Genomic DNA, 20,783 nt, shown 5'->3' with positions numbered 1-20,783 from the left:
GATTCAGGCTACTGTGTGATGTCACTTCCTTACTTCAGTACGCCCTGGCTCCCGCCCATCCCCTTGGCTGCTTGGTCGAACGCTTTACGTTCTCACACACCGTAAGCTCAACGACACAGAGGAACACACGTATAGCGTGTGGTCAGTCGCCTTTTAATCAGTTAAGAGAAGAAATAAGCAATTATGCTTTCTCTTATACTTACCCACGTAACTACCTTCTCCAGCACGCTTTGCTTGTTGGTGCGGACTCAGACTGCGGTGTGGTGTCACCTGCTGCCTGCCTGAGGAGCTTCCTGTACGATCTCCTCCCCTCCCGGCTAGATGGAGGGATAATTGGCCTTTATTATTCCTTGTAATTGCAATTAGCCATCAACAGTTTTTACTGCTTTGATTTATCTAAGAATATCTTTATTTTGCCTTCATTTAAAATGTATCTATTTCCCCAGAGATTTGTAAGCTCACTTTGTATTTGTTATTAAAAAGATTGTTGGCTGTGATAAAGTTGGGAACCAAAGACACAGAATAATATTATAAAATGATGAAATATCAACACATTTCTTATTCACAATTTTAAAAAATGGCAAGCCAGTGGTGGAGGGTAATTGGAGACCCATGTGACTTTGTACACGTTGAGATTATTTCAGGTTCACACGCAGTCATAAAAAATAATACTGAGACTTTCCTTTTACATTTTGCAGTTTCTCCCAGTGGTAACATTTTGCAAAACTATAGTGTAGTGTCGCAACCGGAGTATTGGCAGTTGTACAGCCCCCCAGTCTCGCTCCTGTTTCCCTAGGTTTACGTGAGCTTTTTGAGTCTGTGCTTACTAAGTTGTGCACAGTCTTACCGCCCGTGCAGACTCACATACCCGCCATGACCGTCCGGATTCGGGACAGGCCCAACTGCAAGGAGCTCTCGTTGTCCTTTTATAACTGTATCCACCTTCCTCCACTCAATCAATAAATCAATAAATCGATAAATAAAAAAAACTGAAAGACGGCAGAGGAACTGTTGCAGGTTGTTGAGTTTAGGAAAATTCTGCCACTGTACGGGTCACGCCCGGAGGAGGGGAGCCTGGAGCCCTGGATCTGACTGGGGGCTTCAGTCACAGCTCAGAACCTCACCGTGGACCCAGTGACAGAGGTGGCTGGACATGGATCCGAGACAGAAGAGTGGCCCCCGGGGACTGAGGAAGACGCAGATGAGCGCCCGTGTTCAAGACCAGGTCAAGGCAGGCAGTGCCGGCTCTTCCTCCTTAGCCCCTGAGATAGCTGGTGACCAGAGGGAGGTCCCAGCTCTGGAGCCGAGGGGCAGCCTCTCTGGGGGAGCAGGCAGGGGGGTGCATTCTCCCAGAGCAAGGCAAGTGGCGGGGGGCCTGGGCTCCAGAGAAAGGAAGCCGGGGGAGGGTGGCCTGGAGCGTGGCCAGGAGCGTTGGAGTGACAGAGGGGGAGGTCTGCAGGCCAGGGGCCATTGTCCAGCTGCCGCACGTCACACTGGAGACCGGTCCTTGGAATGTCCGTGGGAGTGGAGGAAGTCCTGCCTTGCACTCCTGGGCACGGCAGTGTCCAGCGGGCTCTGCTCTGCCTTCCTCCCCAAGGCCTCATGAGGTGTGTGAGTGACCAGCAGCCCAGAGGGGTCTCAGTAAGAGCAAGGCTGGTTTCTGAGTGTAGCACTTCCTCCAGGGTTACCCAGTGGCTCTGTCTTGGCCAGAGTTCGAGAGGGACGCTAAGTCCACAGCTGGCCCACAGAGCCCAAGGCACTCACTGGGGGCAGCGCCTGGGCCAGAGCTCCCTCGCCGCCGTCTTTCTCGCTGAGGTCACTCTGCAGTGCCTGTCCCAGAGCGAAGACCGAGTTTCAGTCTAGCCTGGGTTGTATCAGCTTTCAGAACGGCCCCAGGACAGGTCTCTAGGTTTTTTGTGTGTATCACTGCCATGGTTTGCTTCTGGAGAATTTGTCCTCTTATTTTCCAATAGGAGGTGGTTATTAGATTTCTGAAAACTGTGGGGTTTGTTAAATGAGTCACAGCGTTCGGCTGAAATAGAGAGGACTCCATCTGTTGCCTTTGCGTGGTCCCCCGCTCAGTTCTCCGTGACCGTCAGGGGAGCGGGGGACTCGGCGTTCCGCGAGCGCCCCTCGCCTGTCCTGCGCCCCAGCCCCAGCCCCAGCCTCGCCGGTGGGCACGGGGAAGTGGGGCCTGGTCCCGGGAAGCTTCTCAGCTGAGGTCCCTGCCGCGAGGACCTGTGTTGACCTCTGCCAGCTCTCCCCTCGGAGTGCCCTTGGGTTTGCCCTTGAGCGTCAGAAATGGGAACATCAGCGGCAGGGGCGGCTTTCTCAGGTCCTCGTGGCCTCCTGTGCCCCGAGGCTCTGCTCTGTGTCCCTGGGACAGCGAGACAACTCACTTGGACCGAACGGGCTCTCTGAGGACAGGTGGCCGTGCCTCAGGGCAGGAGGGGTCGTGGGAGCGTGAGACGCTACAGGGAAACGCCTACTGCCAACGCGGGCTGTGCCTCATGCCCGGCACGCACTCCGTTTAAACCCCGGTCTCCCCCTCCGGCCCTCCACCGCAGAGCTGGGGGAGGGTTAACCGAAACGGTGGCTGCAGAGTGCCTGGCACGCGCTAAAAACGGCCGGTTTTCCTGCCTCGCTTCCGCCCGCCCCCCACCGGGGTCTGGCCTACTCTCTCCGCGCTGGCCCCTCTCCCCGCGGTGGCAGGCCGTTCCCCTGCGCAGAGTGAAAGGAGAGCGGAGCCGTGAGTCAGGGGCACAGCACGGAAGACGCTGGCATCCCACGCAGCTCCCCGCAGGCGGAGGCGGCAGCTCTGCGGGTGGAGCGTGCCCCTCCCGGAGCCGCGTGCTCCGTCAGCAGATTGCCCTGACCCACTTGGTGGCTCACATGCTGCCTCCCATGCCGGGCGGCCAGGGCCCGGCCTCTCACACCCACGGGAGGGCTGGGCCCACCGGTCCCACCCCTCCACTGCTGCTCCTCCAGCACAGCCCGCCTGGGACCTCCCGAGGGGCGCCGGGGCCCACTCGCTGCGGTCCTGGGCTGCCCTGGTCCAGGGAACATGGCTCAGAGTGGTCACAGGAAGCGCCCTTGTCTCTGGGACTCACTCTTCCCTCTGCCCGCCGGCAGAGTGCGGCCCGGGCAGTCTGAGGACACCCGTGGTGTTCTCGGGTTTTATTGCTACAAATAGTTCTCCAGTGAGCTTTCCAGTGCCTGCATCTTTTGTGTTTGTGTCCCCGGACCTTTGTAAGCTTGGGGTCCGTGTCCAGTCTGTGTTACAGCTTCCAGAGTGGCAGCGTGAATGTTTGAGCAGAACTTAGGACCTTCCAGCCGCTGCACTACAGGTAATGAAAGACCCACGAATGGAGTCCGTGCAGAAGTGATTTAACCTGAAGAAAAAAGGCTAGGCCAGTACTAGCCGGTTGCAGTCGAACGAAGGGGTGACCAGAGGACGGGACGGAGGGCCGAGCAGAGCAGGGCTGTGCGGACCAGGGCGCCGCCCGGTGCTGGGGCGGGAGGCTGAGCGCCCGCCGGGCTGCTGGCGGGTTGGGCGGGGCCCGGCTCTCGGTGGGGCGGTGAGCGGAGCGGGACTCCTGAGCCCCGTAAACATTTCCGATTTCACTCAGGGATTCCTTGTTCCCTCCCCCTTTTTCATTGAGGTGAAACTGGAATGTCATACAGTTAATTGTTTTAAAGTGGATAACTCGGGGGCGTTCGGTACACGGACGGCGCTGGGCAGCCTCACATCTCCGCCTCCTGAAACGTCTCATCGTCTCCCAAGGAAACCCCAGGCCCATCAGGCGGTCCCCCCCTGCTGCCCGCTGCCCTGCCCCGGGCAGCCGCCAGTCCGCTCTCTGTCTCCGGGGGTTCGCCCACTCTGGATGTTTCATGGAAATGGCATCATAAAATATGTATCCTCTTGCGTCTGGCTGCTTTCACTTAGCACAGTGTTTCTGAGCTTCGTCCACACTGTGACGTGTACCCAGTCCTTTTGTTTGTTGTGGTAAACTCTTACGGGCGTGGTCGGCGGCTTTAAGGACATTCAGATTGTGAGACAGCCCCTGCCTCCCGCCCCCCGCCCGTCTCCAGGGCTTGCTGTCTTCCCAAATGGAAACTGGGTGCCCTTCCCCTCCCCAGCGCCTGGTGGCCACTGTTGCGCTTCCTGTTTCCAGGACTTCGATTATCCCGGATACCTCATCCAAGTGGAATCATGATATTCCTCCTCTTGTATCTGCCTTATTTCACCTAGCACAACGTCTTCTATGCTCATCCGTTCTGTAGCCTGTGTCAGCATTACCTTCCTTTCTGAGGCTGAAAACCACGCAGCGTATGTGCGCACCATGTCCTGTTTATCCATTTACCCACTGACGGGCACTTGGGTGGTCTCCCCTTTTGGCTCCTGTGAGCAACGCAGGGATTCTTGCGTCTCAGCAGCCTGGTAGGTGGTTAGAGCAAAGACATGTTGACTGTCACTGAGACGACGATGCCAGGATTTGGGAAGGAGCCCAGAAGCAGGGTCTCCTCTCCCGTCCCAGGTGTCCCGGATGGACTCCCCTAACCCTCACTCTAACCCTCACCCGAGCCCCTCCCACGCCTCTCCAGCTCCCTGCCCGCACTGCGCAGCCGCCGCCTCAAAGCCTAAGCCCCCGACAAGTCTTCCCTGGGATGAGCTTCCCCTCCCGGGGTGTCCGCATGGCTCTGCTCAGGTGTGTCCCCATTCCAAGGCACCCCCGACTCACCACGGGGGCCTCCCTCCTTCGCCATTTGTATTGTTCTTCCAAGCACCCATCGTTTAAGCACGAATCAGGCTTCCCTCTTTGTCTTCCTGGTCTTGGCTTGTCCCTTGCAGCACAGGCGAACCTCGTGACATGAGTGGCCCTGTCTGCCTTGCCCACTGCTAGGTGGCGATGCCTGCAGGGCCGCCCAGGGCCGGGCGCCCTGGGGCTCCTGCTGAGGATCCGATGTCCAGTGAAGCCCCACACCCCCGCTGCTGCGGCTGCCGCCAGAGCCCTAACCACTTCTGTGCCCCCTCCTGCGTCTGGGTTGCGTTTACCACATCCTCTGCCCCGGGTTCCCCGCTCGCCGTCCTCTGGAACCCCGGGCTACCTGGGACGCCCGGGGCCTCCTTCTTCACCCTCTGCCAGGGAACAGCCTGGCTACTACTCCTGAGTCCACGGCATCCCCCGGCCCCCCCAGCAGGGCCATCCAGACCCCCCTGCTTTTACTCGTCCCCCCCCCCCCGGCCAGGGGCCCCTGGGCCTGCTGCGTGAGCCTGGGCCTCGGACCCGTCCTGCCACTCCTGTCGGCCCCAGGCCGTCCGCCTCTGCCACTCTCCGTCCCTCAGCATTGCTGGCTGGACTTCCCGTCACTTCCCACTTCCCCGAAGACTTTGGCATCAGAACCCCAGGCTTCCTGCCCACCCCGCGGGCTGTCAGGCCAGGAGGGGAAGGGGGGAGGGAGGAACGAGCTCGTGTGTTTCTCCGCACCTCCTGCCCACCCGGCGTTGCTCTTCCGCAGGCTGGGCGACCCCGGCCCTTCTTCCCCTCGGGGCAGTGGCCTTCCTCCTGGGGGCAGCACCCATGAAGAGCGCGCCCACACACGTGCTCACGTGCACACTCATGAGCACACTGGCACACGCCACGCTCATATGTGTGTACCTGTGCTCACACAGCGTCCCCTCATGCCTTTGTCTCAGGTCCGGATCGCCACTCTCAGACCCATAGCAGACGCCTTCCTTATGAGGGCGTCCGCCTGGATGGATGCTGAGCCCGAGCAGCTGAGCTCACGTTCCGAACACGTGAAAACGTGTCCGTAGGAACTCGGGCATCCCTGAGCCTCTGCTCCGGGATGTTGGCCCTGGGAAGAGGAGGGGATGGGGGGGGACCTCCTGGTGGTCAGCCAGAGGGAGGGCCTCTTCTGGCCAAGGGAGGGTCCAGCCACCTGACAGGGAGGGATTGACGGCTCCTTGGATGGGAGATGTTGGCCTCGGGCCAGGACCACGGGCCTAATGAGAGGGTTAGCTGCCCGGACGTATGCTGACCAGTGAGGGGGGCGGTGAGGGTCAGTCCTTGAGGCAGGAGGGAAGCATGGAAGGTGGGTTGGGGAGTGATGGAAGCCCCCCCAGCCTGCTACCTCCCTGGGAAGTCTTTGCCAGGGGGAGGCCGGCTCCCCGAGGGCTGGTGGGTGAGTCCCTGCAGGAGAGATTGAGGAGTGGACCCCAGCACCGGGGTGGCCCCCACAGTCGGAGGGAGAGGGAGGGGCGGAGCCGAAGTGCCGCAGGCGGGCGCTGGGTTTCCCCCTGGGAGGCAGGCCCCTCCGAAGCGGAGGGCAAGGTACCCGCAGAGGAAAGACAGCGGGGCTGGCGAGAGCGGGAATGAGCCGCCGCCACCCACACCTTTCTGTAACTGGGCTGACAAGGCAGGCGGGCCGCGGGCCCGGCGATGGAGGCTGCAGCGTGGGGGGTGGCTTTCCTTTTTAAATGTCCTTTAATGTCGCAGTGGGCCTTATTTAGAAGAGGGCATGCTTTTCCTCTGGAGTCTTGCGTTTCGTTGGCTATCTTGAGATGCCATTTTCCGTCGTCCTGATTTTCTCTTACACTTCCCCAGCACCAGGCCTGGGCGGCCGGGGGCGGCGCCGTGTGTGCAGGCGGGCCCAGAGGGGCCCACGGGCGCCACGAGGGGCCGTCCCGCGTGAGGCGTGAGGGGTCGGCGGGAGACCTCTGGGGCCTGAGCCAGGTTTTGAAGGTTGAACTGGGTTCTGAGGAGGGGGCCTTCCAGAAAGCAGAGTGCGAGCTGGGAGGGGGGAGGGCCAGGTGAGGGTGAGGGGGTCCTGGGCTGGGGGTGGCCACCCTGGGGTGCGGTGCACCCGCCCTACCCGTGGAGGGCGGCACTGGCGGCATTCCGCAACCTCCCCCCCCCCCCCCCCACCGCCTCACTGCCTCACTGGGCGGGAGGGGTGAGCACGCAGCACGGTGTGGCCTTCTCAAGGCCCCAGGGCCGCTGGCGGCCGCTGGCACAGGAGAGCTGGGCCTCTTTCCCGTGGGCTCCTGGGCGGGGCTCCTGAGCAGGCGCCATCCTCGAGTCTCTGTCCCGGACTTGAGAGTGTTCTCCCCCATCAGACTGCCTGTCGTCAGTCTCACAGGCCTCACAGGCCCAGGACTGCGGCGGCCCCCTCTCTCGCCCACGGCGTGTGCCAGCCCCCTCTGCCGCAGAGGACCACCGACGCCCCATCAGTCGCCTCCGTCCTGGGTCGTCCCCGCCATCCACACTGACCTGACCGGCCCCGCTCTGGGTCAGGACCCTGTGCCGGTGAGCACGGGTGGAGGAGGGGCAGATGGCCCACTTTTCCCTGGGACCCCCTGCCCTGCCCCCGCCTCCCTCCGGGGTTCTCTCCGACTCCGCAGGCCCACCTTCATTGCTCCTCCTCAGAGCCCCCACCTCTCATCCCCACCCCGCCACACACACAACTGTGCACGTTTACGTTCTGATCGTTCTGTGTGTGATAGAAAGGGTTCTGTGTGTGAGAACACTCGCTTTGAGTTCTTTTGATTGTAATAAATTTGAAATCGCAAGGCAAAGGCATTGTCCGGAGGGCTTCATTCTCGTTTTCGTCCCGTCACCCCCATATTCAGGTGCTGCAGGCCCTTTGTCCAAAGGCAGGCCTCTGCGGCTGCAGGAGCGGCCCTGCGAGCCAGCGCAGTGTCCGGGGCCGTGGGGGCAGGGGCCGAAGGGCGGGTGGCTTGGGAGCGGGGCTGGGGTGCGACCCCTCTGTTGTTTCACCCAGAGCCACAGCGAAGGGCCATAAATGACTTCCAATCACAATTTTCTCTTCCCTTTTTGGAGTCATAGAGAAGTTTTCCTTATTCTTATACAGAAACATAAAAAAGCAAGCAAGCTATTGCTAGGGGAGAAACGTTTTTAAAATTTTAAATGAAAGAAAAGCAGGCCTGATTTCTGGGTGGGAGGTTTTTAACGTGGAATGGGCAGAAATTACTTTGGTGTTTCTTCCTCCCCCCCCCCACCCCGAATACACAGCAGACAAAGCGTTCGGATTCCTTCGGCTTCCAGTGAGGAGGGAGCCTCAGGCCAGGTGGGCTCCTGCCGCAGGCCTGGGAGAGCAGGCGCCCGGAAGCTCCCTCACGGGGGTGTTTGCAGCCCAGCCCTGCCCCCCGCGCCTGGCGGGTGTTCAGCGGGTCACATGTCGATGGGGCAGGCACCGGGTCCCCTGCTAACTGCATTGCTGGCCCATCCGGCTGAGCTCGGAGTCCCCAGCCCAGGGTCTGAGGGTGGGGCCGCAGCCTGTCGCGCTTTCTGGGTCAGAGCCCCGGCTTCTGCCCTGCCGCGACTGCGGTGGGGCGAGCGGGACCTGCCGCCTCCATGGCCACAGAGACTTACGGTTTCCTCTTAATTCGGCTCGACTGCCTGGTTTCAACAGAGCTGGGAAGAGAGCCGACAGGCACACACTGTCCCCCAGGTAAAAAAGGCTGTAGCATCTGCAGGGACTGCTGGAAGCGGGGAAAAGCTGGCTCAGCGTCATGTCGTGACTTCGGACGTCTGATCAGAGCCTCCTAGCTTCAGGAGCTTTTCCGCTCAGGCGGAAAACTGGGCCACTTCGCACCCCAGTTGTTCCCGTGCGGGGTCCCAGAGCAGACGACTGCACGCTCGGGACAGGGCAGGGACAGGAGTCTCTGTGGGCCCCGCCCGCCCGGGAGCCACGGCCCTCCAGAACAGCGGGTTGGTCAGTGTGAACAGAGCACTGGCCCAGCGGCCAGGGCTCTTGAGCAGGCTGGGGAGAGGGCTCAAGAATTTGCCTGAGGAAGCTGAGCCTAGTGGGAGAGGCCCTGGAGGTACCTGGCTGGCCTGGAGGCATTCTGGAAGGACACCCCAGGCGCCGCAGGCCGTGCACGCCACAGGCCTCGGTGCAGAGTGTACCGTGGCTTCCCCAGAGAAACATCAGCATCCTGGGCTCAGTCCTCATGGTGCCCAAAGGGAGCGGTCCCTAAGGCTGGGACTCGGTTTCCATTGCTGTCCTGGGTCGGGCCACCTGGAACCGGGGCCTGAGGGCGGGGCCGCAGTTTGTCTTGCTTTTTGTCCCTGGAACCCAGGGACCGATGGCAGGGGTCCCTTTCAGGAGCTGCAGACCTGGATCTCGGTTTTGGGAGGCGACTCTGGCTGGTCGCCTTCCTGACACCTCTTCCCTCCTTGGTCCTCTTGGTCCCCGGCCAAGGCCCCCACCTGCCCTGGTTCCCTCAGGAACGCCCTACTGGAGTCTGATGAGTAGGTGGGGAAAAGGCATTAGGGCACCAAAAGCAATAACACCCCCCCCCCCGCATTCTAGCTGGAGAAGCCAGCTCCCCTATGCACTACGGTAAACCCCAACCTTCGAGTCCCTTCCCCTTGGAATTTGTGGTGGTTGGCTGAACCAGCCCTTTGTAAACGGTGGATAGCATAAATCTGACTGTTTAACTCACCTGCAAGAAGTTGCTTCCAAGCCTTAGGAGGGTCATTTCCTACAAACGTCGCCTAATTACAAATTGTTTTTTATCAACTGATTAAAACAGCCTGTGGAGCTGCTTCCTTTGACCGGCAGATGGGGATTGTACTCACTGTAGATTCCAGGAACCCCTGCCCTCTTCCCTCCTGTCCTGCAGCCTCCGGGGTGCTCGGGCTGCCCAGGGAGACAGACAGTAAACCGGAAGTGCCTTGCAGGGGGCAGCATGGGGGGGGGCCAGGCTGGTGGGGGCACACATAGGGAGGGAGGCCCCAGGAGGCGCCACTCCAGAAGCCAGGGTCTAACGGGGCTGAGGGGGTTGTTCAGCTAGCCCCCTGGAGAGCCCTCGGTCGTGGTGCAGGAAAGCCCCTCCTCGTCCAGGAGCTCCAGGCCTCAAGCGGGGCTTGCACCAGGGGGGGCGAGTGGGTGACGCCGGAGAGCCCGGCTGGTGCGACAGGAGGGGCCGCGGGCAGCAGCCGCCGGCTCAGCCGCGGCGGAGCTCGGCCTCTACAGGCTTCAGGAAGCCTGGTGCCTCCTGAAATCAAACAAAAATGTTTATGAATGTGTACTTTTCCTCTTCCTGGAGATAACATCTAAGGTTTAAATCAGATTTATAAATGGGCCCATGCTTTAAATAACTTAGAATTTGTGCAGGTGGGAAGCCAGAGAAAAATGGCATTTGTTTTGGGTTATAAAATGTCTTCTGGTTAAATATTTTGAATGAAAACATCTCCTTGCTCAGTCTCCTTACCGAACTAACTAAAACTGCGAGAACAAGAGACAGAAAACTCTACGACCAAACTAAAAAAAAACACCCCAAAACCCATATGCTGAAATGCAACGAGTGAAGAATGGTTTCCAAGCGCAGGGGAAATGAGTCCAGGATGAGGGAGGGTTCTCGAAGGGGAAATGTGCCTGTATGGAACCAGGGCATGAAGGTCCGAGTCCAGAGGGCCAAACCCCCAAACCCCCTCCTTGGACTGGGCAGCAAAGCCAGCGCATGTGGGAACCTTTAGGAGTGTCCCCGAACCTTCTTCGAGGCCGAAGAATCGCCGAGAAGGTGGAGCTGCCCCAGGGGGCCGGGCAGGTGGGGAAAAACCGTGGTTGCCGGCAGCCGGGACAATGGGAAGACGGAGGGAACTAAAACAGGCATCGCCGGTGTCCCTGGAGAAGAGAACAAAACAAAGGAACAGAGGAACGTCGAAAGACACAATAGGAAAAACTCTCCCCAGCAATAAAGGAGCGCATTCATCTTCCGTTTGAAAGAAGGTCCTGAATTTCAGGAAAAAATAGATACGGAATATTCCAACGTGGCTTGGTGAGGTGCCTGAACGTCAGAGAGAAGAGTCCCATCTCACCCGGAGGGGAACGCTAACAAGGGGCAGCTGGCCGGGCTGGCCCAGAGCTCTGCAGAGTGGCCGCCGGTGCTCGAAAGCGAGGGGGCTGCGCCTGCGGAGTCTCCAGGGAGAGAAAGTGTGAGCCCAGACCGTCATGCCCAGCCAAGCTGTTGTTGCGCCCAGACACTCAGGAACTAGGGGATGTGGGTTTTATGAGCTCTTTCTAAATGAATGCATGGATGGATGCATGGATGGATGCATGGATGGATGCATGGATGGATGCATGGATGGATGAATAAGTGAACGAATGACAACCTCTATAGGTGGATGAACTCCGGAAGACACAAGCGGAGAAGCTGTGGTTAAAGGACCAGCCCCCTCAGCAGAGTCCTCAGGCCGAGGGGCTGGCATCTAAGGCTCACGCACCCTCAGGCGCGTCATCATTCTTGCAAAGCACTGCAGCGCACGAGACGTCCAGCCTTCAGCGTTGCGCTGAGCCCCTGGTGTGGAGTGCGCCGTCGGACTGAGGCCCACAGGCAGCTGCGGAGACTCGGGGAAAGGCGCAGGAGGGAGGGGGGAACGGGGCTGCGGGCGGGTCACGGGATGTGCCCTCTGATCTCTTTCCAGTGGGAATGAACTTGGCCTCATTGGGCCTGGCCTCGTTCTGAGTAAGACGCTCCAGGAGCCGGATACCCCTGGGGGCCGGTCTAAAGGTCTGGGTTTGTTCTACATCACGGGTGGCAAGTCCGTGGCTGCCGTTGTGCTTGTGTGTCCTACTGCCGGGTTCGTGACAGATCTCAGTACCTGATGGCAACGCTCTTTCCCACGGATCCTTCCCAAACCCAGCCCTCCAGGCGGCCGCTCTCAACGCCTGGCATTAAAACAGAGCTGCCCTGGTTTCTCACCCTTGCTCTGGGTTCTGGAGACCGGCCGGGCCTCAGGGGGGCCAAGGCCCATCGGATTGTCCTGAGAAGGGCTCTCGGCCCGGCGGACCCACGGAGGCCTGGGGACTGGGGGGGCCAGGTCCTAGGGCCTGCTCTCCCGGCAGCTAGCTACGGGCTGGCTCCCAGCTGGCTCCCAGCCTCCTGGCGGCCCCTCCTCCTGCATTGGCATCTTCCCCCGCCTGTGTTTGGCAGCAGCAACTCTTATTCCTACCAAGCTCTCTTGCCACATTCTCTGCCTTCCTGCTCCGCCCACACGCTCATCCCACTTTCCCTCCGCAACGGCAAAGCGGCCAGAGCTCACTGCCTGAGCCCCGCTCCCTCCTGGCCCGGACGGACTGGCCTGGGACTGACCGGAGCCTGCGTGCCCCGGGACAAGTTGGCTGCCGGTTCCTCAGTGGGCAGGATGTGTGGGGGTGGCGGGCATCTGGGCAACACTGGGGCTTCTCCACGTGGGTTTGTCTGCTCCGGGGTGTGAGTGTGTGTATGCCCAAGCACCTCAGTACACATCTGCCTTGGGGGCCGTCACCAGGCTGGCACGGTGCTTTGCCACGGCTGTACCAGGGAGGACCAGATCCTCCAGGGTCTTTTGGGTCTTGGCATCTTCCCTTTATAGCGGGTGGCAGCTTCAAGGGGCTGCAAAGGTCGGAGGGGAGGTTGTCAGCCTTTGCCTCTTCGGGAGCTGGGCTTGTGCTATGACCGCCCCCCCAGGCACCCCGTGTGTGGCATCTTTCCCGCCCAGCCCACAGGATGTCCCCCGGCTTCAGGAGAGCATCGCCGAGGCTGAGCCCATGGTGCTGGCGTCCTGCCCCAGCGCAGCCCCCTTGTGAGGCTGTGGCTGCGAGTTACAGAGACCCCCACCTCGGTGCCGTCGCTGCCAGCGGGGCAAATGCATTGTGGTTCCTGGGTGTCAGGAGAGCCGGCAGGAGCAGCCCCCGGGGCCTGGGGCTCCCCTGCCCCTGCCCTGAGCGCGCCCTCAGTGGCCAGGAGAGCCAGCACTCGAGACTCCCTGGGAGACGGAGAGATTAAGGGTTTGATCAGCGGTGGGTTCCAAACAGGGGTGCATGCGCCAAGGAGGAAAGGGAGGCGAGATGGCAACTGTGGCGTGGGAGGGAAACGCGAACACGCCTGTTTACACGCGTTTCCTACCCCGTCCTTTCGTGCTCTTCCGCTTTGGGGGAGGTATTGTTCTGTCCGCAATAGACGGTGGGTAAAAATTCACAGGTTGAGGATACGCAAATGTGTTTTATTGGTAAAGACACCAGATCAAAAAGGCAAGAGGCCAGTGGCTTGAAAGCTGGGCGAGTCAAGAAATGTTCTTGTGTGACAACTGGAACTGTTTCTGAACTCAAACTCTGTGACCGCCCCCCCCCATCCATTCCTGAGAGGGTTGCTCCGGGACGCGGGGCTGCTCGCTGGTCTGCAGCCCCCACCCCCACCCCCCGCCTGAACACGCAGGGACCGCGGGGTCTCAGAGGAGACCGTCCTCCCACGGCGTCTGCCCAGCCGTAATTGCCTATTACAGAAAGGTCAGCCGTGAATTTATTAAAACCTTGTTTGAAGCTGTGGGACTCTTCCGGCCGCCCTGACTTAGAAAAACAGTTTCCCTCAGCTCACTCCTTCCCCGGTGAACAAAGACAGCCATTTATTGGTGTGAAGACTTCCCTTTCAGGTGGCCCGCCGGAGGCGATGGGGGGCGCGCCCTAGAATGCTGCCCCGCGGAGCCCAGCCTGGCTTGCCTCCTGGAGCCCGCACGTCCGCGTTTCCTTCCCGCCCGTGTCCACCTGAGCAGGCCCTCGCTGGGTGCGGCTTCCAGAGGGGCCCCAGGCCCCTCCCCACCGCGGATGGGGGCCGGGGCGTCTTTCCCAGGTGGCCCTGTCCTTGTGCACGCGCCTGGTGTGTGGAGCACCTTTGGGCACTGGAGCTCGCTGGCCTCGTGCCTCACCTGGGGGTTTGTGACGGAGGGGAGCCCAGCCCCTGACCAGCTCGGTCCGGGCTGTCCCTCCCGGTGGTGGCCGTGGTGCGGGACAGGACGCGGCAAGGGTTCTGAGCTCCTTCCTGCCCTGCTGAACAGCCCTGAGACTTGTTTCTGACCAGCCAGTGGCCTCACAGACCGGAAGGGAGGCGAGCGGGGAGACAGTCGGCTGTTTCTACATCGTCTGCCTTTCTTGTCCGCCTCTCGGAAACGTCTCCCCCTGCCACCGCATCCCAGTGCCCCGTGGCTCGGCTTCTAGCCCCTCCCTCCGTCACATCCGTCTCACCTCTGCCCTCTCCCTCCTCCCCTTCCCACCTGCCTCCTGCATCTCGTCTGCTTTACAGCAGCGCCCCTCCCCCTCGCTGACCTGACCTCAGCCCTCCGCGAGAAAGGGGGTCCCCTGAGGCTGCTGGGAGGAGCGCAGGGGCCCCCGGGGGCTTCGCTGCTGCTGGTCCACAGCCATGAGCCTGGCCTCCCTGGGGCTGGTCTGGGTCCTGCCTGAGGACACCTCCTTCCCCTGGGCCTGCCTCACCTTCTCCTGCGGAGACCTTTGCTGAGGAGGGTCTCCTGGGGGCACCCGTCTTCCTTCCTGACGAGGCTTGGGGTTACCCCAGCCACTCTGGCCCCCTTGGGGCTGGTCTGGTGTCCAGGGACAGACCGATCTCCTGGACCGCCCACCATGGGTGGACTCTTCCTTCCATTGTGGGCGGAGCCCTTTCCTCCGTGGCTATGCCGGCCCCTCGCAGCACGGCTGCCTGCCCCTCCTCCCGGGAGCTTTCCTCACAGTGTGGGTGTCCTCTCCTTCCTCGGTTCTCTGGCCCCGGCATCCATCCCGCTCCCGTCAGTGCTGCTGCTCCCCACAAATCTTCCCCGGACCAGCCCTCTCCATGTGATCTCTACCCTGTGAACTGAGCTGTTAACGCCCCCAAATAAAAGCATCTGGACTTATCTGAATCAGACCCAAGCTCTGACCCATCTCCGATGTCTCTCGGACGGACGCCCTCCAGCACTAACTCAACAAACCCAAACCCGACCTCGTGACTTTGCCCCTCCCCTCCCCACTCTCTACCCACCAACTGGCTGCTCCCCCTGGACCCCTCCTCCCAGTGGAAGGACCACGCCTCCCTGGGTCTGAAGCCGGAGTACCCTCTGCTGGACCTGCCCTCTCTCTCACCTCTCTCTCACCTCTCTCTCATCAGCATCTCTTGAGCTATTGCCTTATTCTCACCGTTTCTCTACCTCCACCATTTCCTGCCACAGAAGCTGAGCACGGCCTTGTCTGGAAACTTTAGAGGCCCTGATCTCCTGCCCCGGCAGAGCTAGCTCCGAGCCGCCCACCTTGTCCAGGTAGTTCAGGGCTCCCTACAGTCGGGAGCTGTTCTAGGTGCTGAAAGCGACGGACTTGCACCTGCCGTGCCTGCCCTGCTCTGCCACCCAGACTGAGCATGCTCTGTCCTGTCTCCGGGCCCTCGAGTCACCTCCAGGAGACAGCCCATCCGTTAAGACCTGGCTTAGATGTCTCCTTGTCCCCCGGGCGGCGTGGAGGCGCGCCAGGCCGTGATTTGTTTGCACATCTGTCTCCGCTCCAGGCTGGAGGCTCCCACGGGACCGGATCCCTGTCTGATTCACTTTTTTAAAAATTCATTTTAATTAAATATTGAATGGGTGTCTATAAAGGATATAAGAATACTTATAAAATATGTATAAGATGTAAGGATAACAATACAGTGACCGTCTGTGAGGGCCCCCATTCCACTGTGAGAAACACGACCCGTTCACACCGTCGGCCCCTGCCACCGGGCCTGAGACTGGCCCAGGGTCAGTCGGTGTTTGCGGACGACCGAACGCCCGGATGCGCGAACGGACCTGCACGAACGGACCTCCACCTTCCCCAACGAGCCTCGGCGTTGCCGGCGGACTCCAGGCGCAGCGGTCATGACTGGACCACGCGTGCGCCCGCTCCGCGAGCTCACCGGGCCGCTCCCCCACCCGGACGTTTGCTCCGCCGTGCTGCTGAGTGCCGCGCAGCACGGAGCCTGGTGCCGGGGCCGGGGCCGCGGCGGGGAGCAGTGTTGCAGACCCCTCCCTAGGAGTGTCTGCCGGAACGGCTCTTCAGAGGGAGAAAAGAGAATCCAGGGCAGCCAAACTGCAGTGCTCCCACCCTTCTACAGCCTCCCTGGGCTCCCGCGGAGGGGCAGTGCGGGACTGTGGCTCAGGACAGGGCCTGGTGGTGGCCTTGACATCGGAGTCCCAGCTCCACCACTTGCAGGTCCTAGTGACTTTGGGAGCTACTTCCCTTCTTTGAAGGTCAGTTTCCTTGTCTATAAAATGAGCAAAATGGGTCCTACCGTATGGGTTTGCTACCCCGTGGGTTCGCTGTGAGGCTTAAAGGAGTTAGTATGTGACGGGTGCTTAGCACACAGAGATTCTACGTGGTGGGGCCGAGGTCGTGGCCAGAGGCTGGACAGGCCTCCAGGAGACACTCCTGCAGTTCTTTCCTCCAGGGGAGGGCCAAGTGCCAGGCCGGCCACATGCCACATTCCCTCGGCTCTAACACACTTGGGGGCCACGCTGCACTGCTCTGGAGCATGATGTGCCCACACTGCATCCATCAGAAACACGTGTCGCGCATCCGGCATGTGCTGGACTCTGTGCTGGGCTCCGGGATGCAGCTGCAGAGAAATCACGCAGAGGCCTGCCCACGAGCAGCTGGCGGTCTAATTGCTGCGGGGACCACCAAAGATATGCAGAAGCAATGCATGCACGACACAGTGAGCTGGAAGGTACTCAGTGCTGTGAGGACAAGAGCAGGAGGCACAGTGGTTGGGGGCAGTGTCCCTGCCAAGATGCCTCCAGACCAAAGACTTGAGAGAGTGCAGGTGCCAGCAGGTGCAAATGCCCGGGGGCAGGCGTGGGCCCGGCACAGCCGAGGACGAGGCTGGAGGGAAAGGGGCTGAATCTCCTGGGCCCCAGAGGCCATTGCAAAATGTTTGGCTTTTCCTCTGGGAGGGAAAGGAAGCTGTTGGAGGGTTGAAGCAGAGGAGGGGAGTGGTTTTTTTTACGTACGTAAAGGATTATTCCGGCTGCTGCAGAGAGAAGACCCTGGAAGGGCGAGTGGAAGCAGCCAGGCTTAGGCAGAACCAAGAAGGGGGGGACAGGGGCCTGAACCAGACGGAGCAAGGAGGCGGTGGGCGTGGCCACACTCGGGAGCCCGCGAGATGTACCGATGATGGACCGGGATGAGAGATGAAGGGACTCCAAGGCAAAGAGCAGGAGGAGCGCGCACGGGGGGAGATCAGGGCTCAGAGGTGCCCACCAGACATGTCGGTGAAGAGGTGGAGCGGGCGCTTAGGCCAGGGAGGGGCTCGGGAGGAGGTCTGGGCCAGGGGCACACACTTGGTAGTTGTCGGCGGGCAGTGGGACCTAAGCCGTGAGTCTGGGCGGGCCTTGAGACGCAAGGATCATGCACATTCAGAGAAGTGCGTGTGCACAATGACGGAGTCCCTCCAGTGTGGGAAGCGGGGTCCCGGGCTGGGGAGATGAGGCAGGAGAAGGCGGTGTTCTGGAGGGCACCTGGAGACCGTATTTCGGGAAGGAGGGAGCGCTCAGCAGCGGCCGGTGCTGCTGCTGCCCATCCGGTGAGGTGAGGCGCTGAGAGGCGGCTGTTGGGTTTGGTGACGTGGAGGCCTCTGGGGACTGGGGTCCGAGTGGCTTCTGCAGAACGATGGGCAAAAGCCACGTCGGAACAGGTTGGGAGGAAAGGAGAGGAGCAGGAAGCCGTGAGTGGAGACCGTTCGCAGGGCTTTGCTGTAAAGTGGGACGGTGGCTGAAGGGGAATGATGGCCAAAGTTCTTTTTTAGGCTGGGGAAGCATGTTCGTACGGTAACTGGAATAACCCAGTAGAGGGGGAAATGGGTAAGGAAGGACAGGGGGGCTTTGCGCAGGGGAGAAGCGGGCCTTGGGGACAGGAGGCAGCACACAGTGGGGGCAGACATGCGGGGGAGGCTGTGGACCTGCAGATTTCTCTTGCGCGGCTCCCCCTCCTCTGTAAGATGGCGAGCAGCTTGTCAGTGACAGTGAGGAGAGGGAGGGCCATGTCAGAGCTCGACGGTCAAGGAGAAGGTACGAGGAATCACCGGGAGGACAGGAGAGTGAGGGGGTGATGGACATGTATTGCTGTCCCCGGGTGGCCCCCGCGGCGGCAGTCGGGTCCGTGGACGCGTCCCAGGCCTGCGGCAGGGGGCAGTGGCCTCGTGGGGCAGACCCGGCGCAAACAGTGGCGTTGGTTGGCTCGCCCGCACCGCAGCTGACTTGGCCGTTAACTAGAGTTTGGATCCCTAATTGTCACATCAAACAAATGTCCCCAGAAGGACTACAGCGTGATGCCACATGGAATTAAAAAGTCACCGTGTGCACACAAGCTGGCCTGCCACACACAGCAGGCAACACGGGCCGGGTAGACGTTTTTGCGGGATTCTGAGTGGCCACCAGGACCTTGCGCTCCTGGGAGGGGCTGCAGCCCCTTCACGTGTTTTCTAAGGGCTCTCGCGGCTTCTGACTCGCGTTCCAGGGCTGCCCTCAGATTCTGGCCCCAAATAACTTACACGAGAAACGAGACTATGGATTTAACCAAGTGGGAACTTTGCTCAACCATCCCTAGAAGTGAGTCTACTGACACGCCCTGGTGCCAGGTTCTGGGTGTGGGCCCGAGACGCCGCGGCCACCCCCATCCTGGTCCTCACAGCCGGTGGCACCCATGGCCCGGGGGGCGGGGGGTGGCTAGCCCCAGGCTCCGGTGACCCCATGGAAGAAGGAAGCGCGGGTCTGTGAGGCCGCGTGGGGGTCTGCGTGTCGCTCTTGGCTGAGGACAGAAACGTTCAGCGGACATGCACTAGAGGCTCTTCTTTCTGGAAGCGTCTGGATTAGCCCGAGCATCTCCCCGCCAGCAGGTCTGCAGAGGAGGGGGAGAGCCGCAGGGCCTCGCGGGGGGGGGGGCCTCTCCGTGGGCTTCCAGACCGCCCCGTTCCAAAACGGCCTGTCCTGAGTTGTCCTGCCCGTTGGCTCCGGGATCGTTTTGGCAAGAGATGGCCTTCGTGGAGGGGCGGCGAACTTAGGGTCTCCTCCTCCTTAGGGTCTTCTCCTGGCAGGAAGGGCCGGGCCAGCCTGCCCTGGCTCCCGGGTGCCAGTGGCCGCCCAGATGAATACGGACCGAAGAAAGTACGGAGTTTTAGGGAAGCCGTAGAAAGCGTTGCCTTTGGCTTTTTGCGCTCAGCCTTTCTCAGCCTGGGGAAGAAAAGTGGGCGGAGATGAATTCCAGTTGGGTCTGAAGGGGAGGAACAGGAGGGAGCGGAGAGGGGCAACCTGGCCGTCCGCTCCCGCCTCACTGCGGGTTTCAGCTCCGCCGGCCGGGCTGCCGCTGGGCCGGGGCAGGGGTCAGGCGGGCCGCGTCTCCCTCTGCGGTGCCTCCAGGGCTGGACCCCAGAACTCCAGTTCCACCCAGCCCCGCACACTCGGGAAAGCAGAAGCACTTCACCAGGTCCGTCGTGGTCTGGCTGCAGGCCAGCTGGAGGGCCGCGGGAGGAAGGCTTCTCGGGCTCCTCCCCCACCCATCTCTGGCCGTCGGGGGTCAAGCCTCTGAAGGCAGCCCATTAGGATGTACTAGACGAGCCAGGGAAGCAGTTCTGAACTTGGGCTGTGTCTTGGAATCATCTGGGGAGGAAAATGTACTAACGCCGCCATTCAGCCACCACAGAACCTCCCTTGACTTGTCTGTGGTTCAGCCTGAGAGCAGTTTAAAAATCGCCCCTGGGCGGTTCTGATATGCAGGTTTAAAGCCCTGGTGCTCGAGGTGCGGTCTGCAGACCATAACAGAGGCATCACCTTAGAGGTTCTTCCAAATGCAGACCCCAGACCCGCTGAGCTGGAACCGTGCTGCATCAGGGTGTCTGAGGGGCGCTCGTGGTCCTACCCCATGGCCCGGTGCCGAGGGTGCAAGCAGGAGACGCTGGTCGGGGCCGCGAGAGGGCACAGCCCACGCTCAGCAGGTGGCTGAGGTCACACGGGGGCTGTGACGGGGCTGCGGGGCGGGAGAGGAGGGTGGTGGCGGGGCTTGGCAGCGACCCCTGCAGGCCGCTTCTCTAAGATGTGTCTCTAATGCAGTTCTTCTCCGTGTCATTTCAGCGTTCCCAGGAGACTGGACCCCAAGGAGCCCCTGGGTAGCCAGAGAGCAGCCTCCCCAACCCCGAAGCAGGCCTCCGCTACGGCTCCCGGCCATGAGAGCCCCCGGGAGGCAAGGGCGCAGGGCCCCTCGGGCCAGGAGGCCGAGGGCCCCCGCAGGACGCTGCAGGTAGACAGCAGGACGCAGAGAGCAGGGCGGTCCCCCTCTGTGTCGCCGGACAGGGGCAGCACCCCCACGTCACCTTACTCCGTCCCCCAGATCGCCCCCCTCCCCAGCAGCACGCTGTGCCCCATATGCAAGACCTCGGACCTCACGCCGGGCCCCAGCCAGCCAAACTTCAACACCTGCACCCAGTGTCACAGCAAGGTCTGCAACCAGTGCGGGTTCAACCCCAACCCGCACCTCACCCAGGTAACCGCCTGCACGCCGCTCCCCGCACCTGCCTTCCCACGCCCCCGCTTCCCTTCTCCTCTGTCGCCAGCTCTCTTCTCTGCTCGCTCGTGTCCCTGGGCCACCAGCCTCTGGGGCTTCCTGAGGGCGTGCTCCGGCCCCAGGTGCGGCAGCGGCAGCGGAGAACAGGCCTGGCCCCAGGTCTCCCCTCCCGAGGGGCTCCTGCTCCTCCCGAAGGCCTGGGCGGTCCCAGGCCCAGACGCCCTCCTACCGGTCCAGGTTGGACCTGGAAGAACGGTGCCGAGAAGACCAAAGGCGATCTTACAGACGACTCTCCCTCGTGGGCTCTCATTTGAGGCGGGCCCTGGGCCAGCCTCTGTCCCCAGCAGTGGGCCCTGGCAGAAGAGCCAGGTGTTGGGGAGGGGCGACCCGGGAAGCAGCTCCCCTCCGGGGCGGAGCCGGTGCCCATC

At 61.4% G+C, this 20,783-nt stretch overlaps 1 protein-coding gene across 1 annotated transcript in view; it reads left to right on the top strand.

Annotated features, from left to right (window-relative positions):
* BSN (bassoon presynaptic cytomatrix protein) overlaps positions 1–20,783 on the top strand; it is a 76,602-nt gene that overhangs the window by 17,282 nt on the left and 38,537 nt on the right. The window contains exon 2 of the mRNA XM_045856863.1: positions 19,926–20,334. Within this exon, the coding sequence (XP_045712819.1) occupies positions 19,926–20,334 (409 nt within the window). The remainder of the gene's footprint in view (positions 1–19,925; positions 20,335–20,783) is intronic.

The sequence above is a fragment of the Phyllostomus hastatus genome, unplaced genomic scaffold (genome assembly GCF_019186645.2).
Source record: "Phyllostomus hastatus isolate PE091 unplaced genomic scaffold, TTU_PhHast_1.1 phas_scaffold_129, whole genome shotgun sequence".
Classification (NCBI taxonomy): domain Eukaryota; kingdom Metazoa; phylum Chordata; class Mammalia; order Chiroptera; family Phyllostomidae; genus Phyllostomus; species Phyllostomus hastatus.
The sequence above is the reverse complement of the archived record's forward strand: the minus strand, read 5'-3'. Positions and strand labels throughout refer to the sequence as shown.